Here is a 24,930-nt window from a genome sequence, read left to right as displayed (position 1 = left end):
ATCTGCCATGCTCTTCCCTTGTCCCCCAAAGCTGAGGTTACACATGTGTGCTGTTGTGCCCGGCTTCCTATCCATAGATGCTGGTGATCTGAAGTACACACGCTTGTACAGCATGCTTTCACTCTGAGCCATTTCTCCATCCCTGTTACAGACATGTTTATAATGCTTATCTGGGATTATAGATTATACAATAACAAAGAAAGTGCTTGCATGGGTTAGGACCGAGAATGCTTCATAAAGCCGCGACTCTGAAAGACTTGTACATCTGTGAAATGTTGGCAAGGAAAGAAATATACCTACATCTTCAAACTAAAGACAAGGAAACTTGTCAGCTAAACCTGGCTTAGGTGGGGTGAGAGTGACTTTCTCCAGAGAGTTTGGGGGTTGAGTATTACACTCTGTTAGTGAGCAGAAGGAAATTCAACAAATGACATACCCGGGTTTCAAAACTTATAGAATACAGCTATAAAGTATCAGGGGACATTGTAGTTCAGTGGAGAGCAAAACAGCAAATACAAGGACTGTGGAAAATTGAAGCAGAAGAAAGAGGAGTATAAATAAATAAACAAACAAACAAATAAATATTATTTATAATATATCTGAGTAATATATAATATATTATATATTAACATACTAAATTATATATTTATTATCTATTAATGTATAATATATTGATAGATATTAATGTATTATTTATTTTATATTATATTAATATATACTTATATAATAATATAACATATTATATATAAATTATATTATATAATAAATTAAATATATATTTATATATAATAATGTCTATATGTATATGATCAGATTGTACTGCTGAGAGAGTGTGAAAGACAATGACAGCAAATGTAAGGGAACTGGATACATCTATCAGCATGAAGTGGAGCAGCTTCAGACATAAGGAGAAATCCTAAAAATCTCAATCTAAACACTCAATTCTAGTTCTGCATAATCTTTTCCAATATTTAGATCTAAAAAGAGTGAATCTCAATTTATTGTGTAAATCAAGTTTTCACCATGACAGTATCTTGTAAATCACAGGTAATTTGTAGACGCTCTTTCCAACTTGAGGAACTTCCTTCGTATTCCCAGTTTGGAGATAGTTTATTGTTTGTTTGTTTCAATTGCAAGTAGACATTGAATGATCTCAAATGTTACTTCTATATCAAGTGAGATGATATGATTCTTTAATTCTTTTTTAGCTGATATCATTGGTTAACTTGACTACTAAGCCAGCCATGGGTCCCTGGGTCATGTTGTATTATTTGTTTTCTAAATTGCTGAAGGATATTTGTTCACATTTTAAGAATTTTTGCATCTGTATTCCAGAGGATATTTTTCTATCACTTTCTGTCTTTGTAATATTTTTATGTAGGTTTGATATTAGAGTAATCCTTGCTTTACAGAAGGAATTGAGATGTGTTCTTTTCTAACTTAATATTTTGAAAAACTTGGGCAGAACTGGAATTGAGTTTTTAAACATTCAAGCCTTCTCCAGTGAAGCTATCTAGTCTTGGAGATTTCTATCTTGGGAAATTTGAAGATATAAATTCAGTTTCCTTGCAGGTTGTGGACCAACTTAAATGAACTGTTTCATACTGAGTGAGCTATAGTAGTTGTATGTTTTGAGGAGCCAGAGTGTTCTCCAAGGCAATACATTTATATGTATAGGGGCACATGGATTTCCCCTTATGTCCTGAGATCTGTAGTATGTGCAGTGTTATTTCCTGCTTAATTATTAATAATTATAATTCGTTTCTTGTCTCCTTTTTGCTTTTCTTCATCAGTCTTGCTGAAAGTTTGTCCACTTAGTTGGTTCTTTTAAAACAATGACCTCTCTCTTAGTTATGTTTTACTGTTTTTGTGTTCCAATTTAAAAAAAAATTTACTCTTCTTTATTACCTTTTTTTTAACTTAAAAATGTTTTTTATTTCCTGTTCTGAGTTCTTAAGCACGGCATTTAGATTGTTCCAGACATTTGCTTCCTCCCAGTTTGATTACCTTCATACATAGAATATGGTTGGATTGACAAATGGACATTTTATTGTCTATTGCTCCTGTGTCCTGTTATTTTTGTTTCCTTATTCTCCATTCATTTATGTGTGTGTCAAATATTTAGGCAATTATTTTAATTTTGATTCAAGGTATTTTAAAGTATAGACATGTATGTGTGCGAGAATGTGTGTTTGTGTGTGAGCAAGCATGTGTGTGTGTGTGTTTGGGGTTCTGGATATTGAGCCAGGTCATCAGGCTGGAGAGCAAATACCTTTACCTCCTGTTCCAGTATTCTTCTGTTGCTGTGACAAACACCACGAACAAACAACTTATGAGGAAAGGCTTTATTTGGATTCTTCTTCCAGATAAGAGTTCATCATCGAGGGCAGTCAGCTCAGGAACTCCTGTAAGGACTCAAAGCAACAACCATGGAAGAGCACTGTTTGCTGTCTTGCTCACTGGCTCCTGCTCAGCTAACCTTCTTACCCACCACAGGACCACCTGCCTGGGAATGGTTCTGCCCACGGTGGGCTGTGCCCTCTTGCATAAATTAGTAATTAAGCTAATCCCTCAAAGACAGGCCCACAGGCCATTCTGATTTAGGCAATGCCTCAATTGAGGCTTTTGTCTCAGATGGCTCTGAGTTGTCAAGTTGACCGTTGAAGCTAGGACAACCCTGACCCATCATCTCATAGACCCTTAAGTTCATCAAGCATGGTTTTCTTTAGTTCTTTGAACATTTGGGGGATAATTTCTTTGATGTCTTAGGCTCTTAAATCAATCCAGTGCCTGAGACCCATCAAGGATTGTTTCTATTACCTATTGATTTTTTCCCTTCTGCTGCTCACCATGATATATATATATATATATATATATATATATATATATATATATATATATATATTACTGCCCATTGGATGATTCAAATGGTGTGTGTGCTAGTGATTCCGTGGATTAGAGGTTATCTCCAGTGAAGTTCCAGGTTCCTGCGTCCTGCTATAAAGAATTCACCAGAGACAATTAGTAGCAAGCGAAAGAAGAGAGTTTATTCAGAAAGACGAACTTCCAAGGAGGCGAGCTGGAGCGGGCTTGGCCATTTCCCAAAGGATCTGGGCTTTTCTGTACATGATTTGTCTGTTGCCTGTCATTCTCCATAGAACTTTACAAGGTGCATGTCATATTATTGTCTTAACTCAGCACCCAGCGTGAGATCTACTATTGCTGTGAGCCATGGGTTGTTTTCCGATACTCTGGAGTGCCTCTGCACCTGTGCTTGTGGTGTGAGCCAGTCTGGGTTTGCCTCAGTCGGGAATTCCAGCCTTCCTCTTTGCCAGAGTGTTTTTTCAGTAAGCCAGTTTTGTGAGGCTTTACCTACTTTCTAGGCCTTGCTCTCTGCCCTACCTGCCTGCCTCAGTAGCATCTCTGCATTCTGAGTGGTTTCTCCCCGTCCAAAGGATTGCCACTGTTGATCTTGTTTGTTTGACTAAGAACTTATTTAGAGTGAATCTGGGTTTGTCCTATAACACATGGGAATGAATATCTCTGCTGCATTTATTATTGCTCTCCTTTTCTCTTTAAGGCTGACATTCCAGGAGTCACCCTATGTATTGACATGTGATTGCAAAATGTTACGCTCAAACACAAGACCCAGAAAGGCCTTTCCTTCTACTGACAGATCTGTATGTACACTGGGTAATGTGGCCAGAGTTTAAGCTCTTCTCATTTGACCCAGTTTCTACACAGTCTCCCTTCTCTTGTGTGTCCAGGCAGAAATGTGGACATAGCTGAAGCTCTGTCTCCTGGCTGCTCCCCATGTCTGCAGCTTTGTTTGGTAGGAGCATACGGACGCGTCAAGCCCACTCGGCAGCCTTTCCTTCTAGATGTATCTGACAAAGCCCTTGGCTTGTTCTAATCTGCCGCTTGGCTTGTTCCAGGTGGGACCATGCTCTCAGGCTACCCAGATGACTTTAGGGTTTCCCCCTCTACTTCTAAACACAGCTTTTAGGCTTTCTCCACATCAGCCCAGCCTCCTCTGCCAACATAGCTCCTAGCTTTCATGGCCCATCCTGTGTTCACAGAAGCGCCACATGGATGACTTCTGAAATGTTCATGGTGCTTTCGTATAAGGACATAATATTGACAGAAAGTGTGTGACTTTGAAGTTTCATTTTGATTGTGTTTTCTAAGCGATTACAAGTGTAACTAAACAGAAACCTAATCTTTTTCTTGTTTCAGATCTCGGCCTCCACCTATAAAGACAGGAATGAGGAATACAGGCAGCAGTTCACACACCTGCCCGACTCAGAGAAGCTGATAGCAGGTACTCAGGACTCGGCAAGCAGACAGACATGACGGGCAGCTTGGAGACAAATCCCAGGCCTTCATGCTAGGCAGGGACTGTTTTGTGAGGAAGGCAGTGTCCCGTTTTACAGTTAGATGAGCTTATGCCATGTGTAACCAGGGCAACAGTGATTTCTGACTTATGATATATTAGGTACTAAGAAGAAATGTGTGCTCATGGTTTTGTCCAGTCCTTCTACATAAGGCTTTGAAAGGAACATTTAGATTTAATATTCATCCTATGGTAGCTCTCCTGAGAAAAATACACTCTTCAACAAGTGCTCTGATAGATCAATTTAACAAGAATGTTCTAGGGATAAATTTAGGAATAAGTCATTATTCATGTTATGGTTCATGCAGAATTTTATATGTGCTAAGCTTTCCAGTAACAAATTTAGTCATTTTGTAACAGAAATGCTTTATTGTATATCTGTTTTGTACACACACACACACACACACACACACACACACACAGGCATGTGTTTGGAGGCCAGGGGTCAAGGCTGAATGCCTTCCAAATCAGCTCACCTTATGTTTGGGGACTGGGTCTCTCATTGAACCTGAAACTCACCAATTGGCTACATTCCTCCTGTCGTCTTCCCCAGGGCTGAAATTCCAAGAACACCACCACACTCAGCTTTAACATTTTTAAATTTAATTTAACCTTATTGTTTTTGGATATATAGTTGTTTTGCGCGTAAGTGTCCCGTGACACATATGTATGTGCAGTGCCTTCTAAGGCCAGAAGAGGGCGTCAGATCCCTTAAGACTGAGGTGGCAGATGGTTGCCAGCCACCACGTGGATGCTGGGGACTGAACCTGGGTCCTCTGAAAGAGCAGCCAGTGCTCTCAACCATTGAGCTATCTCTCTAGCCCCCACATACGGATTTTGATATGGCTTCTTGGAAATGAAGTCAGGTCTTATGTATCCAGGTTGACCTCTAACACATTGTATTTGAGAATAACCCCGAGATCCTGATCCTCCTGTCTCTACCTCGCAAATGCTGCCATTACAGACATATGTCACCACACCCAGCAGAAGCAATATATTTTTATAATAAAAATTTCAAATATGAAATTGAGAGAAAAGTGGTGGTGGGTAGGGAAGGATTTGGAGGGAAAGGACACCAGTTGTCTTTTTTTTTTTTTTTTTTTTTGTGATGGAAGGCTAAGTGTTGTTAAAAAACAATTACAACTGTTTGTGTGTGTGTTACAAATGTTCTTGCTAGCCTCCCACTGAAAACAGAAGGCTTTTCAGAGAAACCATTCTAAAATGTATCCTGTTGGTTCCTACCGTGTTTTGTTTTTATTGAGAAAGGGTCTTTCTATGTACCCCTGCTGGCCTGAAACTTTCTGTGTAGATCAGCTGGCCTCAAACTCAGAGCTAACCTCCTGCCTCTACCTTCTAAGCACTAGGATTACAGGTGTGTTATCACCACCCCCTGGTGATTTTTACCATTTTAAAAGATGCTAATTTCATCATATAGTGAAATACACTCCTTGTAACACTGAAGAGCCACCCAGGAAAATGTGGAAAAATTGGCTCTTTTATCTGTATAATTTGACCAATATTTTGTCTTTTATACATTTTTCAGTGTGCGTTTTTGTTTTTAAAAAGTTAGATATTTGCGTCTGTTTTCCTGACTGGTACAGTACACATGTTTAATGTAGACATTTAGAACGTCATATAAAGGGGAGGATGGCTGCACAGGGAACATTTTTGGGGTGTCAGAGGGTTCTGTATGGTATTTTGGTGGTGGTTACATGACTCTTCACCAGCCACTTCTTTATGGAGGAACTTTATTGCTTAAAAGTTTTAGAAATAACCAAGGTCTCAGGGACACCCCAGGATAGAACGCTGGTTGTAACAGCACTATTTGTGTTATAAACGGGTAAACTGATTCCAGCCATGAGTGACTCAGTATATATAGTTGCCCTTTGCTGTTTCAGGAGATTGGATCCAGGAAGTCCCCTCAGATGCCCAGTTCCATGGATACCTAAGTCCTTATATAAAGTAGTATAGCATTCATGTAGAGCCTGAGCACATTTTTTATGTACTTTAAATCATCTCTGGATTACCATTAATGGCTCACACAATTTAAATGAGATGTAAATCATATATATATGTATATATATATATATATATATGTGTGTGTATATATTATTATATAATATATACAATATATTACATATATTAATATATTATTAATATATATTAATGTTTAGGGAATTGCGACCTGACAAAGCTTGCACATGTTCAGTACAGATGCAGTTCTTTGAAAAGAAACATTTAAACGTTCCTTTGTGAGTTAGTCTATTTAGTCTGAGTAGTAGAAGCCATGTCTATGGAGGGCTAACTCTGCCTATCTATTCCCTATCTCTGTCTGCTAAGATGCTGGCAGCAGGGAACACGTTTAGAGCTCAGGTCTTGGCTTCTTAAAACACCCCTCTCTCCAAAGAGGTTTCTGGAGCAGTAACAACTGGAGACCAGTGAAGACAGAGCACGCTATGGTTCTAGTACCAAGGGTGGGTTAAGAAAACGAAAACAGGCCGCAACTTGGAATAGCACCTGATGTTCAAAGTTAGAATAGCTTAAGCAACAAGATAACAACGATTTGGGATAACGAAGCAAAGAATCAAATAAATATCTATGAGTCCATATCGCTATGAATAAATGCTTGAATAAACAGTTATGGAGGGGTAACAGTCTTCCCTAAGCTTTCAGAAGTTCATGGGCTGGAGAGACAGCTTCATTGGTGAGGTGTCTGATGAACAAGCACAAGGACCTGAGTCAATCCTAGAACCCATATAAAATCCACCTGTGGGGATGCTCTCCTGTGACTCCTGCAGCTGGGGGTGGGGAATGAGGAGACAGGTCACTCAGTGAAGGTCATGGCTAGTTACCATAAATCATAGATAAATCATACGTAGATAAATCAGTGAACTTCAGGTTCAATGAGAGCCCCTGTCTCAAAACAATGAGGTGGATCAGTGGTTAAGAGCACTTGGTGGTAGCTGGGCGGTGGTGGTGCACGCTTTTAATCCCATTACTTGGAGGCAGAGGCAGGTGGATTTCTGAGTTCGAGGCCAGTTCTATACAGAGAAACCCTGCCTCAAAAAAAAAAAAAAAAAAAAAAAAAAAAAAAAAAACCAAAAAAAAAAAAAAAAAAAAAAAGCACAGCACTGGGTGGCCACTTGTCCAGAGGACTCGAGTTCAATTCCCTGACTCACATAGCATCTCACAACTGTCTCTCCAGTTCCAGGGGACTGGACACCCTCATATACCAATGTACATAAAATAAAAGTACAGGAGCTGGAAATTTATCATTTGGATTTGGCAAATTAGAGGAAGCAGCAGCTGAGATCTAGTGAAAGCTAGTCACATACCTAAAGCTAAGGTCTCCTCAGCTCTCACTCTCCGTGCCTGTATGGCTGAGGGGAGTTTGCCTCACACCTGACATACAGATGGATGAAGTGATGCTGTCACGATGAAAACCTTCCTCAAACGTGTACATGCTAATTCAGCACCGTTTGGTGTTCAGCACTGACAACCACATTTCAAGGCCCTCAGCCTCCTCCGATAGACGTAGTTAGTCCTGGTGATTAGATCGTTAGCTAGTTTTTCTCAAACACAAGTGCAAAATTACAGCTGTTTCTAGCTATCCCTTGGAAACAGTTTCCCAGTCCAAGAACTAATGAGCTCCAGCCCCGTTTAGTTGTGAAATCGGGCACATTCGCGGCGGGATGGCGCACATTCGCGGAGGGACGGCCAAGCATCTGCATTAGCGCCGCCTTTTTTAAATTCTCAATACTCATTTGGGCCTTCTCTCTTTACTTTATTTACTAATCTTGATCAACGAAATTAAAATCTATAACGAACTTGACCCAGTAATCCTACTTGTGGAAAAACTACACTTCAGGAGCGTACGAGTCTCCTCAATGCTGAGTGGGGTTGGGCTAGGCCATGGGAAAGGGAGACTGGGGGGAGGTGATTAAAATATGAACAGCATGTATATTTTGGAGCTGAAGCTCTAGTCATTGGTTTTTTTCTTTATTCACTCATTTTATACGAGGGTTTATTCATTGGCATCTGCTTCCTGTCTTCTAAAACTGTATAAAGTCTTTCAGTCTGCTAATGTACCATCCCGCCCCACCCCCCAGCACTGTTTCTAATTTAATTGATTGAATGTTGTCTTTGCCATCTCTAAAGGAGCCTGTATAAGGGGAGGAAAGAAACGCATGTCTAACTACTATCCCAACGTGCAATGGTTCTACGCACTGTTGCTGTTTTTTTTAAGTAGTGGTATTCATACCTTTAAAATTATTTACCCCTTTAAAAGAATTGTTTGGAAGACTATTGTTTTGTTTTGTGATGTTATTGCTCAAAACTTACATTTTGAGTGCTCTGATTATCTAAGCGAACAAGGTAGAGATCCAGACAGGGCCATGTTGTATTAGAGAGATGTAATCCAGCACAAAACCTCTTGCCGACTCAGAATACCTCTCCCAAAGGCAGAAGAATAATAAAAAAAAAAAAAAAAAGAGAGAGAGAGCAATTTGTTATTGATTAAACATCAACTAGAATGCGAGCCAGACATGTTGATTCGGGTCTGCAAATCTAGCATTTGGAGGCAGAGGATGCCAAGTTTCGGGCCAGCCTATGATATGCAATGAGTTCATCACCAATCGGAGGTACACAGAGAGAGCCTGTCTAAAAACAACAGCAACAAGGCAAAGCATACAAACAAAACAAACCTCAGAATGTGGTGTGTGTGTGTGTCTCCTTTGTGTGTGTTTCTCTCTCTCTCTCTCTCTCTCTCTGTGTGTGTGTGTGACATCACAAAAACTGACAGCCCTGCAGATACAATGGACCGATATAGCTGGGTGCCGTGCATGCCTTCACTGGGTAGAGTGCTTGCCTCAGGGGTTCCATCCCCAGCACCACGTCTGCAGAATGTGGTGGAGCAGACCTATAATTCCAGCACTGGAGGGGTGGAGGCCAGAGGATTAGAGATTAAAAGTCATCCTTAGCTACAAAGTGAGTTTGAGGCCAGCCGGGTTAGGCTCTACAAGAACCTGTCTGAAATGAAGGAAGAAAAGGGGAGGCAGGGGAGAAAAAGAAGACCAGTCCTGAAATGAGCCAAGTTGACATTATCATGTGTCACATTTAATCCATCTCAACTTTACCTTGTAATTAGGGAAAACAGCTGTGACAGCCAGCCAACTCACACTCGAACTCACATCTATGTGACACAGGTAGTTTTGTAACTGGGAGCCAGTTACCCAGCAAAGCTAGGCTCTTATCTTCCTGCATGGCTCCTGGGTCCCTGGGCTGTGAAGCAGGTGAGAAGCGTCTTTAGCTTTTGAAAAGATTCAAACCACCTTCGAGGGAGCAGAAAAAGAACGGATTAAAAGAGTAAAAGTCTTGAAAGAGAATGCTCTGAGAGAAGCCAGAGGATGTGGGTCTCCCCTTCTGCCCACCGACCTGAGGGGGTTTTCTTCCTTTTTTTCCCCTTTTCATTTATATTTCTCTTTTAGTTGTTGCAAGCTAACAAAATACAAAAAAAAGTTTTTTTTTTTTTTTTTTTTTTTTTTTTTAAATAATAAATCTAAAAAAGCAATCTTCAAAATGTTCTTTTATGGGATAATTTTCTGCTTCGTGACGTCCTGGACATGGTGCTTTCCATGCTCAACGCTACAAAGTAGAGTGTCTGCAGACATGTATTTCCTGATATTATTGGGTTGTTTTTAACACTTGTTTTATTTATTATGATTTTTTTTCCAAAGCTGATCACTGTAGCACACTCCTTTAGTTCCAGCACTTGGGAAGCAGAAACAGGCAGATCTCTGTGAGTTCGAGGCCAGCCTGGTCTACATAGTGAGTTTCAGGTCAGTTAGACATACAGAGTGAGGCCTTTTCTCAAAATAAAAATAAAAAAGAAAAGAAAAGGCACATTCTCCTGTTGGCTTCCTTATGGACAGCATGCCTAAGTTCTAAGTTCTTTAGTAAGGCAAAGAATCATCTTGCTTATTTAAATACATGTATACTATTTAATGTATATTGTATTGATTCACTCCTGGATTCTCTTCCTGCTTTGTTCTGTATCTTTTATTTTGTGGTTATGAAAATAAGTCTTTATAGACATTGGAGCCATTTAATTGTGCTGTAATTGATCATGTTATTGCTATATAATTGAATAAAGCAAGTATGTGTTCAACTGACCTAAGAAGCTTGGTTAATTTCTTGAGTTTTACTACAGCTTTCTGGTAAACCATGGTGAAGTTACAAAGTCGGTAACAACAGTTTTTGATAAGCATTATTTTCTCATTTCATTCTGGGTGAATCAGATTGTTAATATAACTGATCAGGCAGGACATTACCTCCTGAAGTGGCAATTATTTTTATAGTAGAAACTCATTTATAAGTAGCAAAGTTGGGAGCACAAAAATGCATAACTTTGGCTCTTTTAAAAGAAAATGCTCTCTCATGTGTGCTATAATGCCTTTGCTATCTTTTATATGTTCTTATTTTTCTTTGCCACAGTTTTAAGCAACTTCACTGGGGTCTACTACATTCACTATGGTAGCCCACATTTTAAGGAAGCCACATTTTAAAATTACTGAAAAGTTCATCACTATATATCAAATATTCTTGTTAAAATACTGCAGGTCTATGCTGTCTCTTTCAGTATAATTAGTATAAAATAATGCAAGGACGGTCTATGATCTGGCAAGGCAGGCGCCATCTGAAAGCCTGTGACACAGTCCCCTTAACCTTGCCCCAGACCTATTTACTCAGAACTCTGGGGGAGGGGCTGGCATTGTTCTCCGCCAACCAGGTATCTCTGAAGTCTGAGAAGCACTGGACGATAAAACATTTCAATGAGATAAAAATTTCATGATACCTGAAGGCGACCTTTAACCCAGTCTGCTTGGGACATACATATTAGCGAATGGGACACTTAATCTGCTTACTTAATTTACTAACAGCTTTTATTTGGTGGCATCTCAGCTTTTTCTTTTTTTTTCCCTGAAGGAAGCATTTTGAAAGGTTGACTACCTTGCTCAGTGCTTAGAATTTAACACAACTAAGGCTAAATATTTTGACGCTTAAGTCAACTTTTTTGCCCTGTGCTGTTCTGAGACAGGGTCTGACTAGCTCTGGCTGCCCTGGAATTCACTGTCAGACTGGCCTCAAACTCACAGAGATCTGCCCACCTCCTGAGCTGGGATTAAAGGAATGCACCACCGTGCCAGACAACTTTTATTTTAAAATAAAAAATTACTTTATGCAGTTTTAAAATGTAGCAGTTGACAGAATCACCTCACAGAAGTTCTTCATATCTTATACTGTGAGTAGCTGGGGGGCTATGGTTTGCATTAGGCATGAAGCGAGAGCTTACTTAGAGGCATGATGGTTGTGGTGGTTAGTTTTGTTTTGTTTTGGTTTTGGTTTTTTGAAACAGGGTTTCTCTGTGTAGCCCTTGGCTATCCTGGAACTCACTCTGTAGACCAGGCTGGCCTCGAACTCAGAAATCCGCCTGCCTCTGCCTCCCAAGTGCTGGGATTAAAGGCGTGCGCCACCACCGCCCGGCTTAGTTTTTAACAACTTGACATAAATTAGAGTCATCTGGAAAGGGAGACCCTTAGCTGAAGAATTGTCTCCATCAGCCAGCCCGTGAGCATGTCTGTGGGGCTTTCCTGACTCATGATTGATTTGTAAGGACTTAGCTCACTATGGGCTGTTCTAACCCTAGGCCACTGGTCCTGGAGTGTATTAAGAAAGCAAGCTGAGCAAGCCATGGGAAGCAAGTCAGTAAATAGTGTTCTTCAGTGGTTTCTGCTCTGGTTCCTGCCACGACTTCCCGCACAGATGACAGACTGTGGTGTGGAAGTGTAAGTCAAATAAGCCCTTTCTGCTTCCAAGTTTCTTTGGGTCGTAGCGTTTATCACGATGACAGAAAGCAAACTAGACCAGTTGCCAAGAAGAAAGGGTTGCCAGGCGGTGGTGGCGCACGCCTTTAATCCCAGCACTTGGGAGGCAGAGGCAGGAGGATTTCTGAGTTCGAGGCCAGCCTGGTCTACAGAGTTCCAGGACAGCCAGGACTACACAGAGAAACCCTGTCTCGAAAAACCAAAAAAAGGGGGGAAGAGAGAGAGAGAGAGAGAGAGAGAGAGAGAGAGAGAGAGAGAGAGAGAGAGAGAGAGAGAGAGAGTTATTTCAGCTCACAGTACCGGGTTGTAGTCCATCACGGGGAGATTAAACGTCACATCCTTAATCAGGAAGAAGAGGAACAAACGCATGCTGGCTTGTGCTCAGTATTCTCGGTCTACGCTTACACGGGCTAGAACTGAAACCCAGGGAACAGTGTGACCCACCGTGGTCTATTCTTTACACTGTAGTCAGTGTAAGCAAGACAGTCTCCTAAGACATGCCCACAGCCAATCAGTCTCGCCAATCAGTCTCGAGTCTCACTGAGACACTTCTCCTAGGCAATCCTAGATTGTGTCAAGTTGACAGCAAAGGCAAGGTCCCTTTATAGATCGTTGGCTGGCCTGGAGGATGTGGATTAGGCTCAAACTCACAGAGATCCATCTGCCTCTGCCTCCTGAGCACTGCGATTAAAGGTGTGTGCCGCCATGCCCAGCCTTTTAGTTCTCGAATGTGTTGTGTGTTTTTCTACCATGGAGCCTGTGCCTGTGCTGGCCTATCAGAATTCTGTCAACTTTTTATTGATTTTTGGATTTCTTTTTCACAGTTGACTTTTTCAGGGAACTCCTTCCTGATAATGCTTCCCCATACCTTCCCCTTTAGCTGTATAGCAGTTCTTCTATATCTCTATACTTTGGTCATCCTCTTAACTTGGTTTTGTATCTGTTGATGGTTAATCTTCACTGTCAACTTGATTAGATTTGGCATCTCCTAGGAGAGACACCTCTGGGTGTGTTTGAATGTGGGTCACACCATCCCATCCATGAGCTGGGTCCCGTAAGTGAACTAGGAGGGAAAGTGGAAAAAAGCAGCTGAGTACAGTGATTCCCCTTTCTCTGCTTCTCCGTAACTGATGATCAACCTGCTCCCACGTTGTGCCTTCCCTACCACGGGGGACTGAGTTCCCGAACTGTAGTAGTTACTTTCCTTGTTGGTGCTCTAAAATCCCCCAACAAACGCAACTTGAAGGAGAATGACTTCATTTTGGCTCACAGTCCATGATGGTGAGGTAGTCATGGTGATGGGCACTCAAGGCTTGTCACATTGCACACTCATAGTCAGGAAGCAGTGAGTTTTCTCCATCTTATACAGTTTGGGACCCCAGCCCATAGAGTGGTACCACCCATATTCAGGGTGGGTCTCACTTGCTCAATTAATCTGGTTGAGACAATCCCTCACAGGAATGCCCAGAGGCTTATCTCCTAGAAAATTCTAGATTCTAACAGGTTGACAATATCAACCATCATACCTACCTTTCATTTACAAAGTTCCAGGAGGGTAAGAAATATTTCCGATGAACCTGGTTCTCAACAAAATAGCTGGCATAGAGTGTCTGGATGAATGAACAAATGAATGAGTAGGCAGGGATGGTGTCCCACGAGCTGAAGTAGTATAAGGTTTATTCAGTTGTCAGAGCTTTGTGAATGACCTTCTCTTATCTTTGTCCCCATAGATTATGCTTGTGCTCTTCAGAAAGATATCTTGCTTCAGGGGCGGCTGTACCTTTCAGAAAACTGGCTGTGTTTCTATAGCAACATCTTCAGATGGGAAACTACGGTAAGATATGTTTGCATTTGCTTTGTTGATAGAGATAACTGCGTAGTTAGAATAAACAGTATTCTTAAAAGGAATGTATTTAGGATGATTCGGAAGTAAAACCATATATATTTGTATATCTGTGTTTATGTAAGTATGATGTGTTTATGTATGCACAAATGTATAATGTATTTTTCTAATTTTAATACATCAAGCCTCGTTTGTACTTCCGGCAGTTAGGTTGGAAGGGGCTTGCCTGTCAAAACCATGGTTACCTGACAGACTGTCTAGATTGTGCTTGAGGGTTTCAATGTGGACCCTGACCGCCCATGTCTTTCACACCCAGTCTTAATGTTAGATCCGCATATCGATGGGCATAACACTGAAGGGAGTGTGTGTGACCCACTGCCTGGCTTCGTGTTCACAGACAGCACAGCATGTGCGTGTAAACTTCTAAAGCTGGGCTTTCAGCCAAATACTCTGGATTAGATTGATGCAGCACTTGGTATTTGGGGTTTTATATGCCTCTGAAAACGTGCATTTCAGTTTTTAAAAGGTATTTTTTTTTGTGTGTGTGTGTGTGCATGTTTAGATTTCTATTGCTTTAAAGAACATAACCTTTATGACCAAGGAGAAAACTGCTCGACTCATCCCAAATGCTATCCAGATCATCACGGAGGGGGAAAAGGTGAGCCGCTTCTCTACCTTCGCCACATTAATAACAGGAAGATCTGTTTTATACAGATAGGGTCGGAAATGCAGGTAGCTCTTGAAGTTACAGTGTCTTGTGGAGACACGGGATATTCTATAACAGATTCTTGTATGTTTAAATAGTTACTATTTGCAGAGGAGAAAGCAGGGCAGCCAGAGGTGGGAAAGGCAGTGGGCGGTGAATAACATACAAACAATTATGTTTGTTTAATGATGTCACAATTAAATCCACTTCTTTGTATACTAATAAAAATAAAGAAAGAAATCCAAAGGATACAGGGGCATTACTAATCACTAGGTTATATGCTGTGTACACAGAACTGTCTAGAGTATCTGCTAGGATGTATCTTCTGCAAAGAATATATATCCATAGCTAGGCATGGTGGCCCATGCCTTTAATCCCAGTGCTCAGGGGGCAGAGACAAGCAGACCTCTACGAGCTCTAGGTCAGCCTGGTCTATAGATCGGGTTCCTGAACAGCCAGGGATACACAGAGAAACCTTGTCTTGAAAAACAAGCAACCACACAAACAAAACAAGAAAAAAAGAGCATATATCTAGGTCTCCGCTTTTGTTTTTCTGAGACCGAGTTTCTCTGTGTATCCTTGGCTGTCCTGGAACTTGGTTTTGTACACCAGGCTGGCTTCTAACTCAGAGATCCTCCTGCCTCCACCTCCTATGATTAAAGTGCACCACCACTGCCTGGAGGTCTCAGGCTAATGAATTGAAAAATCCGTCTGTGAAATCATTAATGCCCAAATCAGTGTGTCCAAGTTCTTGATCACTCCGGCATGGGACTTGCTGTCCCCTTCCTGCAGATAAGCACTTTGTGATAGGAAGTCACCAACTAGGCCGATGGAAGAGAGAGCCTACTATGTGACTCCACTCAGCGATGCACTTTGCTGCACTTTCTCACTGAAGTCAACTTTAAATATGACGTTACCAAAATACTAAATGTAGAGAAATGCATTGGGTTGAAAAGAGACACAGAATTATAGATTGAGCATTTTATCATTTTCTTGTTTCTAAAACATCATAGGCCTCTGAGTTTAACTTAGATGCTTTATGTGCACTGTTAACAGAGATCCAGTATTTTGGGAGTTTTTTTTTTTTTAACTTGAGAAAATTGCATAACTTAAAATTTGTATCATTAATATAGACATTTCTGAAATTCACTTGTATTTTTAGTTTATATAGGGCTCAGTTGACAGGTATCATATCTCAAAGTTTAGAATAAAAAAAATTTCCCATTTTGGCCTATAAATAAATGTATTTGGACTAATTTGAGAAAATTATGATAAACACAAATTGCCTAGTTTTAACCCATTTTCCTAGTTAAAAAAAAAAGAACAATATTGTTCTTGAAAATTGTTTACTATAAGATACTATTTGTTATAGGGCAGGATTTATAAAGATATCTCATTTACGCAAGAATTGTTTGTTTTCCTTGTAGCACAAGAGCAAGTGAAAACTATGAAAGTTGGGAATGGTCGGCTTTGGTCAGAGCCGGACCCCACAGACCCTCACGACAGATGCTTCCTTCCCCTCTTAATTTTTACAGTACTAAATTTGTCTCCTTATTTTTCTTTGTAGTTTTTCTTTACATCTTTTGGTGCCAGAGACAGAAGTTACCTGAGCATATTTAGGTTGTGGCAGAATGTATTATTAGACAAGGTAAGTGTTCATTCCAGAAGCGTTTTCTAAGAAGGCACAATAGGGGCTCGTGTGTATCTAAGTAGGATTTGCAAACAGCCCTTTCTTATTTTCATGGATTCAATTCTGAGGACAGTTTGGAAATTTAAAGCAAAAGATCTATAGTTATTTTTGTGTTCTTTTTCAAATTCAAAAAGAAAAATTGAAGAGCAGGGTGTGGTGGTCTGTGCCTTTAATCCGGCCCTCAGGAGGAAGAGGCAGGTGGATCTCTGTGAGTTTGAGGCCTGCCTGGTCTACAGATAAGAGTTCCAGAACAGTCAGGGTTACATAGTGAGTCCCTATCAACACCCTTCCCCCCAACCTATAAAAAAGAAAGAAAGAAAGAAAGAAAGAAAGAAAGAAAGAAAGAAAGAAAGAAAGAAACCAAGGAAAGGAAAAAGTTGAAAAAACTTAGGAACTGGGGAAGTGTCTCAGTGGGTAAAGGCTGATGATCGGAGTTTGATTTGTAGGACTTGTACAGTGAAAGGGAAGAACTGACACCCACAAGCTAACCTCTTACTTCCACATGCACACACACTTGTACACAATGGATAAATAAATGCCATACAAGTGTGAATTAAAGCATTTAAAAAGGGGTTTTGTGGCGGGCGCGTTGCATATAAGCATGCTCAGACGCACACTCACACGCACACAGAGGCCGAGGAGGATGTCTGATGGCGTCCTTGCCCATTCTCCATCTCACTGCTTTGAGACAGGGTCTCAGGGATCCAGGAGTCCGCTGGTTAGGCCAGCTGGCTGGCAATCGCAGGAGCTGCCTGTCTCCATCTCCCAGGGCTAGAGCTGGCGGTAGGTGCAGCCATTTCTGGCGTTTTATGTGGGTGTTTGGGATTTGAACTTTGGTTCTCATACTTGCCCAGCAGGCATTCTTATCTATTGATCTGTCACCCCAGCTCCATGATTGTTGTTGTTTTGGTGGTTGAACCCAGAGCGGCCTCTATGTACCACTGAGCTATATCTCCAACCCTTATAAGTTACAGTTCTCATTAAGATCTGTAAGATAAAGCCCAAGGTAAAAAAAAAAAAAAAAAAACAGTAAAAGAAACACATAAGAAGCTAATGATGGAAATATAAAAGGACCCAACCTTAGTGTGTTAGGGTTTTTATTGCTGTGATAAAGCACCATGACTGAAGCAAGTTGGGGAGGAAAGGGTTTAGTCTGCTTATGCTTCCACATCACAAGTCAGGGCAAGAACTCAACAAGGCAGGAACCTAGAGGCAGAAACTAGTACAAAAGCCATGGAGGGGGTTGCTGCTCAGCCTGCTTCTTTATGGAAATGAGGACCACCAGCCCAGGGATGGAACCACCCACAATGGGCTGAGTCCACCCCATGAATCACTAATTAAGAAAACTCCCTACAAGCTTGCCCACAGCTGGACTTTGTGGAGGCATTTTCTCAGTTGAGCCTCTCTAATGATACTAGCTTGACACTAAACTAGCCAGTGCACTTAGTAAAATGACCTTTTATTACGTAAATCCTCATATAAATATAAATGAATCAAACTGCACTCGAGATCCGAAGACTGACGGAATTAAAAAATACACAACCCAATTGTGTGTTGTGCCTGAGACAGAATTAGCTTCAAAGCACGGACATCTTGAAAGTGAAAGAAGCAAGTAAGACGCGCAAACGGAGAACAGTGTTGACGAGAAACATCTCACCAGGCAGACTTTAACACTAAAGCGGATACACACGGAGTGTGAGTGTGTACCTGCATTGGTAGAAGGGCCAAATCATCTGTAATGCATAAACTTTGTAAGTGTGTATGCAGCTAGTAACAGAGCCCTAGTGTAAATAAAGCAAAACCAAACAGAATCGAAGGAAGAAATAAACAATGTAGCAGTAACAGTTGAATTCAATACCCGTCTTTGAAGATGGGAACAACTACCCAGAGGTCAACAGGAAAGAGAACAACATGACTAGCCAGGACCAGAGGACACCGATGGAATGTTTTGTCCAACAACAACAGATACACATTTTTCTCAAGGGCATGTGGGCATTCTCCAAACAGATCATAGTCTTAGATTATAAAACAAGCCTCAGTACATTCAAGAGGATCAAAGTGATGCAGAATGTATCCTCTGGTCACAGCGGATTGAAATTAGGAACCAGAGGCTCACTAGACAGTGAAAAGTTAAAGAGAAGATTCCCAAAGAGCCACTGGGTAAAAGAAGAAATCACAAGGGGGAATTTTGTTTTCATGTGAGCATTTCCTCCCTCGAGGAACCGGTGGGGTCTACAGGATCCTGGTGAAGCTGTGAGCGGGGAGAAGGCCTTCTCTGAGGATGTCAATGGTACAGTTTTTTTCGGAGGGCACTCAAGGAGACAGCTCTCTTAGCCGATCTTCAGAGAAACAGCTGGTGCTCATACACTTTATTGGGGTGGGCAAGGGCTATAAACGAACCTTGGAGAACCGGAAGGAGGTTTCAGGTTGAACATAAATCAATGGCTGGTGCTTAATGTATAGGGAATGCCTCATTTGCATGGGAAAGCATTTCAAGAATCCTGGTGCTTGCTGGGAAGCTTCTTATTGAGCAAGAGGAGACTGAACTTGTAAGTTTGCCAAGGACTGCATAATCTTCCGGTAGAGGGCGTAGGGGTCGGGTTCCTCAGATAAAGTCAGGCAGAGAAGAGGAACCCCTGCTGGAAAAGGGGCTCCTCCACTTTGTGCCATATCTGACACGGTAGACTGCGGCCTTAAATAGTAGGGTTTCCCCACAGGAAATGATAAAAACAAATCCTACCGTGAGCCAAATGAAAACAAAACAAGAACAAATCTCACAGGACAAGGCCAAAGTAGCATTTAGAGGGGAAATCATAACTGTAAACACTTGTTATCTATTTTTTAAAAAGACAAATCTTGAATCCATGACCAACCTACCTTTTGGCTTTATGATATTAGGAAAAAGAAAGCAAATAAACTTGGTATAAACAGAAGCAAAGAAATAATAAACATTGGAGCAGATATGAAAGTCATTGAGAACAGCAAAATGGGCATCGATAGAATGAAAAGTTTTCTTGGAAAATATTAAAGATATTAAACAAACTTTAACCATATTTATCTAGAGTAATACATGCCTATGATTATGAAGCTCTGGAGGCTTCTGAAGCAGGAGATTTGAGAGTTCAAGGCCATTCTGGGGCACATTAGTAAGACACCCACAACAAAACAAAGGAAAACCAAAATGGAATTAAGACTGAAGAGACTAACCATATAAGAGAAACACAGTTTAAAAGTTTAACATTTATTGTGCACACGTGTATGCTTATATGTGCGTGCTTAGGCAAGTGTGTGTATGTGTGCATGCATGTGCATGTATGATGCCTTCTGTATTCTTGGTTTACATGTTTGGAGAACCACCAGCTTCATATTACTTGAGCTTGTCAAACCTTTTGATCACTTCTTTCTTAGCACTAGACTTGTAAACTCTCATTTAATAATAACTTTGAACTTTGGACTTTTAACATTGTTGAGACTGTTGTAGACTATGGGGGCTTTTGAAGTCAGACTAAATGTATTTTTGCATTATGCTATGTTTAGGTATGACCCCCATAGACTCATATGTTTGGACGAGCCCATGGGGGCCAGGGAGTGGAATGTATATGCTTGGCCCAGGGAGTGGCACTATTAGGAAGTGTGGCCTTGTGGGAGTGGGTGTGTCACTGTGGGCATGAGCTTAAGACCCTCACCCTAGATACCTGAAAGTCAGTCTTCCACTAGCAGCCTACAGATGAAGATTTAGAACTCTTAGCTCTGCCTGCACCATGCCTGCCTGGATGCTGCTGTGCTCCCACCTTGATGATGATGGACTGAACCTCTGAACCTGTAAGCCAGTACCAATTAAATGTTGTCCTTTATAAAACTTGGATTGGTCATGGTGTCAGTTCACAGCAGTAAAACCCTAACTAAGACACTAGGTTTGGAATCTCAGAATGCTGAGGAGGCAGAGACAGGGTCACCCTGGGACTTGCTGGTCAGAGCCAGTCTTTGAGCTCCAGGTTCAGTGAAAGATTCTGTCTCAACATATATATATATATATATATATATATATATATATATATATACACATTATATATGTAATGTATATATACATACATATATATGTATATATATATTTATGTGTGTGTTTACATATATGTGTATATATATGCTGTCTAAACTCATGTTTAAACTCAACTCTGTTGAGTGTCCACCCTTACTGACCTCAGGGACTGACTAGAATGTGGCCTGTGTGTTGTAAAATGAAATCAATTCTTTTCTCTCCCCAAGTTGACTTTGCCACAGTCGTTATCACAGCAATAGAAACCCAAACTAAAACCTTGGGCTTGCTTTCAGTTTTTGATTGTTTTTAGATTGATAAAAGGTACATTAGCTAGATTTGTTTTCTTTTTACTGAGGCAAGGATCTATTGTAGTATTGTAATGTAGCATTGACCTGGAACTCACTATATAGATCAGGCCAGTCTCAAACTCACAAGAGATCCTCCTACCTCTGCCTGGAAAGAATTGATAAAGGTATGTGCCATCACATTTGGCTCTTGATTTATTGATTTTGTGTGATACTCTCAAAAAAACAAAGAAAAATTCCTAAACATAAATATGCAAATTTTGTTTACTTCTTGAATGAGAAAACTTTAAAAACAAATTGATTTAAAAGGAAGATTTGGCCTTTAATCCCAGCACTTGGGAGGCAGAGGCAGGTGGATTTCTGAGTTCGAGGCCAGCCTGGTCTACAGAGTGAGTTCCAGGACAGCCAGGGCTACACAGAGAAACCCTGTCTCAAAAAACCAAATAATAATAATAATAATAATAATAATAATAATAATAATAATAATAATAAAATAAAAAAATAAAAGGAAGATTTTGTTTTTTGTTTGTTTCTTTTTTTGTAAGACCAGGTCTCTCTACATAGCCCTGGCTGTTCTAGAACATAGGGATATGTAGACCAGGCTGGCCTCAAAATCATAGAGATCCACCTGTTTCTGCCTTCTGAATACTGGGATTAAAGGTCTGCATCAACACACGTGCCTTATAGAAACATTTTTATTTGACTAAATTATGTTTTAAACAGTATGCTTTTGTATTCGTTTTATTTTTCCATCAAAGTCCACAGAAGAAGGAAAGAACTAGACTCAGACTACTGCTTTTGAAAGAGAACATTTGCAGAGCTGAGAGTGTAGCTCAGTAGTAGAGGGCAGGCCTAGTGTGCACCGAGTATCTGTGACTGCAGCACCGGGGAGTGGCAAATAGGAGGATTGTAAGTTTGTGGTCATCCTCAGCTACAGAGCAAATTCTAGACTAACCTGGGGTATGTGAGATGTCTTGTTGAAAGAAAGAAGGAAAAAATGCCTTTAATAGAATTATTTTTTTCCCAACTTGTAAGACTCCTTTGTCACAATATTAACTCCTGACAGGAGGCTTCAGTGTCTAGTGTCTGCCAGCCTGGTTTTAAAGTGATTTATAGCACTTCAGTTTCTACAGACTTTGCACTCACTCACTAGCCTTGCTTAGCGCTTCTATCCAGCACACCGAGCTCCTGGGACTTCAGGGCCAGATGATGGTAGCTGCAACAGTCTTGGGATACTTTCTCAGGCTTTTGTAGTGAACCATGCAACCATAGTTTAAGAAGACTGGGCTCTTCTCCACCTTAACTTCAGCTCATTTAAACCAGCCGGCATCCCATCCACCCAGTCCTATCTCCTGCGGGTTTTTGGTTTGCTTTTTGAGACAGTGGCTTGCCTTGCAGATCTGGTTAGCCTTGAACTCTTAATCCTCCTGCCTTTGCCTCCCAAGTGCCACCATGCCTAGTTCATTTTACATGTTCTTAAAATGTGTGTGTGTGTGTGTGTATGCACGTGCACTGGGGCATGCATGCACCCACACATCCACACCACACAAAAGAATAACACTTCTTGATACTTGTCAATCATATGAAATTCTAAGTTCGGTGCCCATAAATAAAGTTTTATTGGAAAGCAGCCATTCTCATTTGTTTATGTTTTCACATGACACCAGCAGAGTCGAGCATTTGCAACAGAGACCATATGGCTCACCAAGGGTATATTTACTATATGGCCCTTTCCAGAAACAGTTTGTCCAAGCCTCAACAAGACTACAGCCAAAGTTGTGCTTTTAAAATATGTGCCTGAGACTGGCTTGTTTTTGTGACTTTTTTTTTTTTTTTTTTTTTTTTTTTTTTTTTTTTTTTGTGGCAAAGGGGACTTTACCACTTTATTTTTGCCTCTTGCTTAACAACTATTGCCTCAAAAGTTTACATAGGAGCCCATAATCTGGGTCCTATGGCTCAAATGTTTCAATGTCTTTCAATGTCTTCTCTTAAATGTTCTACGTGTGTGTGTGTGTGTGTGTGTGTGTGTGTGTGTGTGTGTGTGTCCAGTCTTTAAGTAGCCTTCATCGTTGCTTCCATTTTGCATTTCCCCTTCGTAGCACTGGCTGCAATTACAATTCTTTGTTTTGTCTTCATTCTCCTTGCTTGGGCTATACACCTGGAGGACAAAGGCCGTGTCTGTCTCCTTCACTGTCTTATAGTCAGTGACAAAGCACAGTGTTAGCACATAGCTGGTGACATCCATCTCCACCTGCCAGCCCCTACATATCCGGCAGAGTCCGGATATCAACTGTGTCTCCTTGCTCTCTACAGCATGCCAATTTGGTTAATAAGTTATATGTAACATGTATCAGATAGTCAATAAATACATTTTAAGTGTCTCAATTTATCAAAATCATAAGGATTTGGCATCTGAATATGAAGTATCCCTAATTAATAAAACATTGTAATTATTTTTGTTCAAAGAGAAAGCCAATATGGGAAAAAAAAAGACAAATTTTGTTTCAGAAGAATTAAGGGGTCATCTTAATTTATGTATGTGTTTAATTTGCTTCTATTTTCTTGTTGTTTAGCTTTTAGGTTAAACAAGAGGTTGCATTTTGGTTCCAATGTGGAGCTTCCCTTTGCTTTCTCCAGGCCCTCCACTGTCCTTCCTTGATGGCGTCATTATTCATCATCTGTTATTGCATGCATATTCGTACTTGTATATACATACCTGGTCCCATATTAAACCTGTTGAGTCCCTATAGTATCACTTGTATATATGTTTTCAGGGTTGACCGTTTGTTACTGGACAACCAGTGTGTTCTTCCCTGCAGAGGACAAGCTCCCAGTCTCAGCTTTACTCGGTTGCCTGGAGTTTTCTATAGCACTGAGGCCTCTGGGCTCTCCCCTAGTGGTTTGGCATGCTTGTTGGTGTCATGGGGTTTAACTCACGTTTGGGCAGACATGTTAGTGAGGCTTTACTGGTATAGTTTATAGTGTTACTAGGAGACAGCATCTCACAGCAAATTCTCTGATCCTCTGGCTCTTACTATCTCTCTGCTGCTTCTCCTGTAATGCTCCTTTAGTCTCAGGTGTAGAGGGTTTTGTAGATGTAGCCACGGGGCCTGGGCTCCACCACTCTGAATTTTGCTTGGTTGTAGTTTTCTGTAGCAGTCTCCACCTGTTGCAAAGTTTTTTTTTGATGAGGAGTGAGGACTATACTTACAGTTTCAGAGGCTTAGTCCATCGTCATCATGGCGGGGAGCATGGTGGTACACAGACGGGCATAGCCTTTGCTGAGAACTTCACATTCTGATCTACAGGCAGCAGGGAGGAAGCTTAACTCATTTTTGGCTTTCTAATTATACAGGAAAATCATGTCAAAAATAATGACGTATAAAGAAACGATAGTTTCTAAATAGTTGAATTAATAAGACAGGTGCATCTATATGTATGAACACACACATATGACTATCAGTAATAACATGGATTAAAAATCAAAGATTTTCTTGTTAAAGCTCAATGGAACCTTATTCTTATGTTATTTTGCCAGTGGATTTAGGATTACTATTGTGTAAGTAGAAATCACAGATAATCAAGCTTCCTTTTGTACTATCTTTGTCAGTGGGCGTGGGCTCCAGGAAGCCAGTCTCCTTAGAATTCGAGTACTCAGTTGGAGACCTGCCCCCCCCCCCCCCCCCCCCCCCCCCCCCGTGGGTAAAGTGCTTTGCTACTGCAAATCTGAGGACCTGAGCTTGGATGCTCAGAGCTCACTAAAGGACACAGAACTGTGTGTCTAGGACACAATGGCACAAGTCTGTAATCCCACAGTGCCTGTCACAAGATAGGAGATGGTGACAGGAGGATCTTGAAAGCTTGCAAGCCAGATAGCCTGGCATACACTGCAGGAAACAAGAGACCCTGCTGCAAAGAGAGTGGAAGGCAAGGTCTCACACCTGAGGTTGTCCTCTGACCTCTGCACACATGTAGTGACATACATACACTCACACCCACATCCAGACCCTCCCCGCACCTGAATGCATTTCCCCACACATACATTCATGCATGCATGCGCACACCCATACA

At 40.9% G+C, this 24,930-nt stretch overlaps 1 protein-coding gene across 5 annotated transcripts in view; it reads left to right on the top strand.

Moving 5' to 3' along the window:
• Positions 1–24,930, top strand: part of Gramd1c (GRAM domain containing 1C) — a 77,252-nt gene that overhangs the window by 10,905 nt on the left and 41,417 nt on the right. For all 5 annotated transcript variants that reach the window (XM_076942976.1, XM_076942978.1, XM_076942974.1 and 2 more), the window contains 4 exons: positions 4,237–4,321; positions 14,007–14,110; positions 14,682–14,777; positions 16,393–16,473. In XM_076942976.1, the coding sequence (XP_076799091.1) occupies positions 4,237–4,321; positions 14,007–14,110; positions 14,682–14,777; positions 16,393–16,473 (366 nt within the window). The remainder of the gene's footprint in view (positions 1–4,236; positions 4,322–14,006; positions 14,111–14,681; positions 14,778–16,392; positions 16,474–24,930) is intronic.

Source organism: Arvicanthis niloticus, chromosome 12 (genome assembly GCF_011762505.2).
Source record: "Arvicanthis niloticus isolate mArvNil1 chromosome 12, mArvNil1.pat.X, whole genome shotgun sequence".
Taxonomy (NCBI): domain Eukaryota; kingdom Metazoa; phylum Chordata; class Mammalia; order Rodentia; family Muridae; genus Arvicanthis; species Arvicanthis niloticus.
This window is presented reverse-complemented; position numbering and strand designations above follow the sequence as displayed.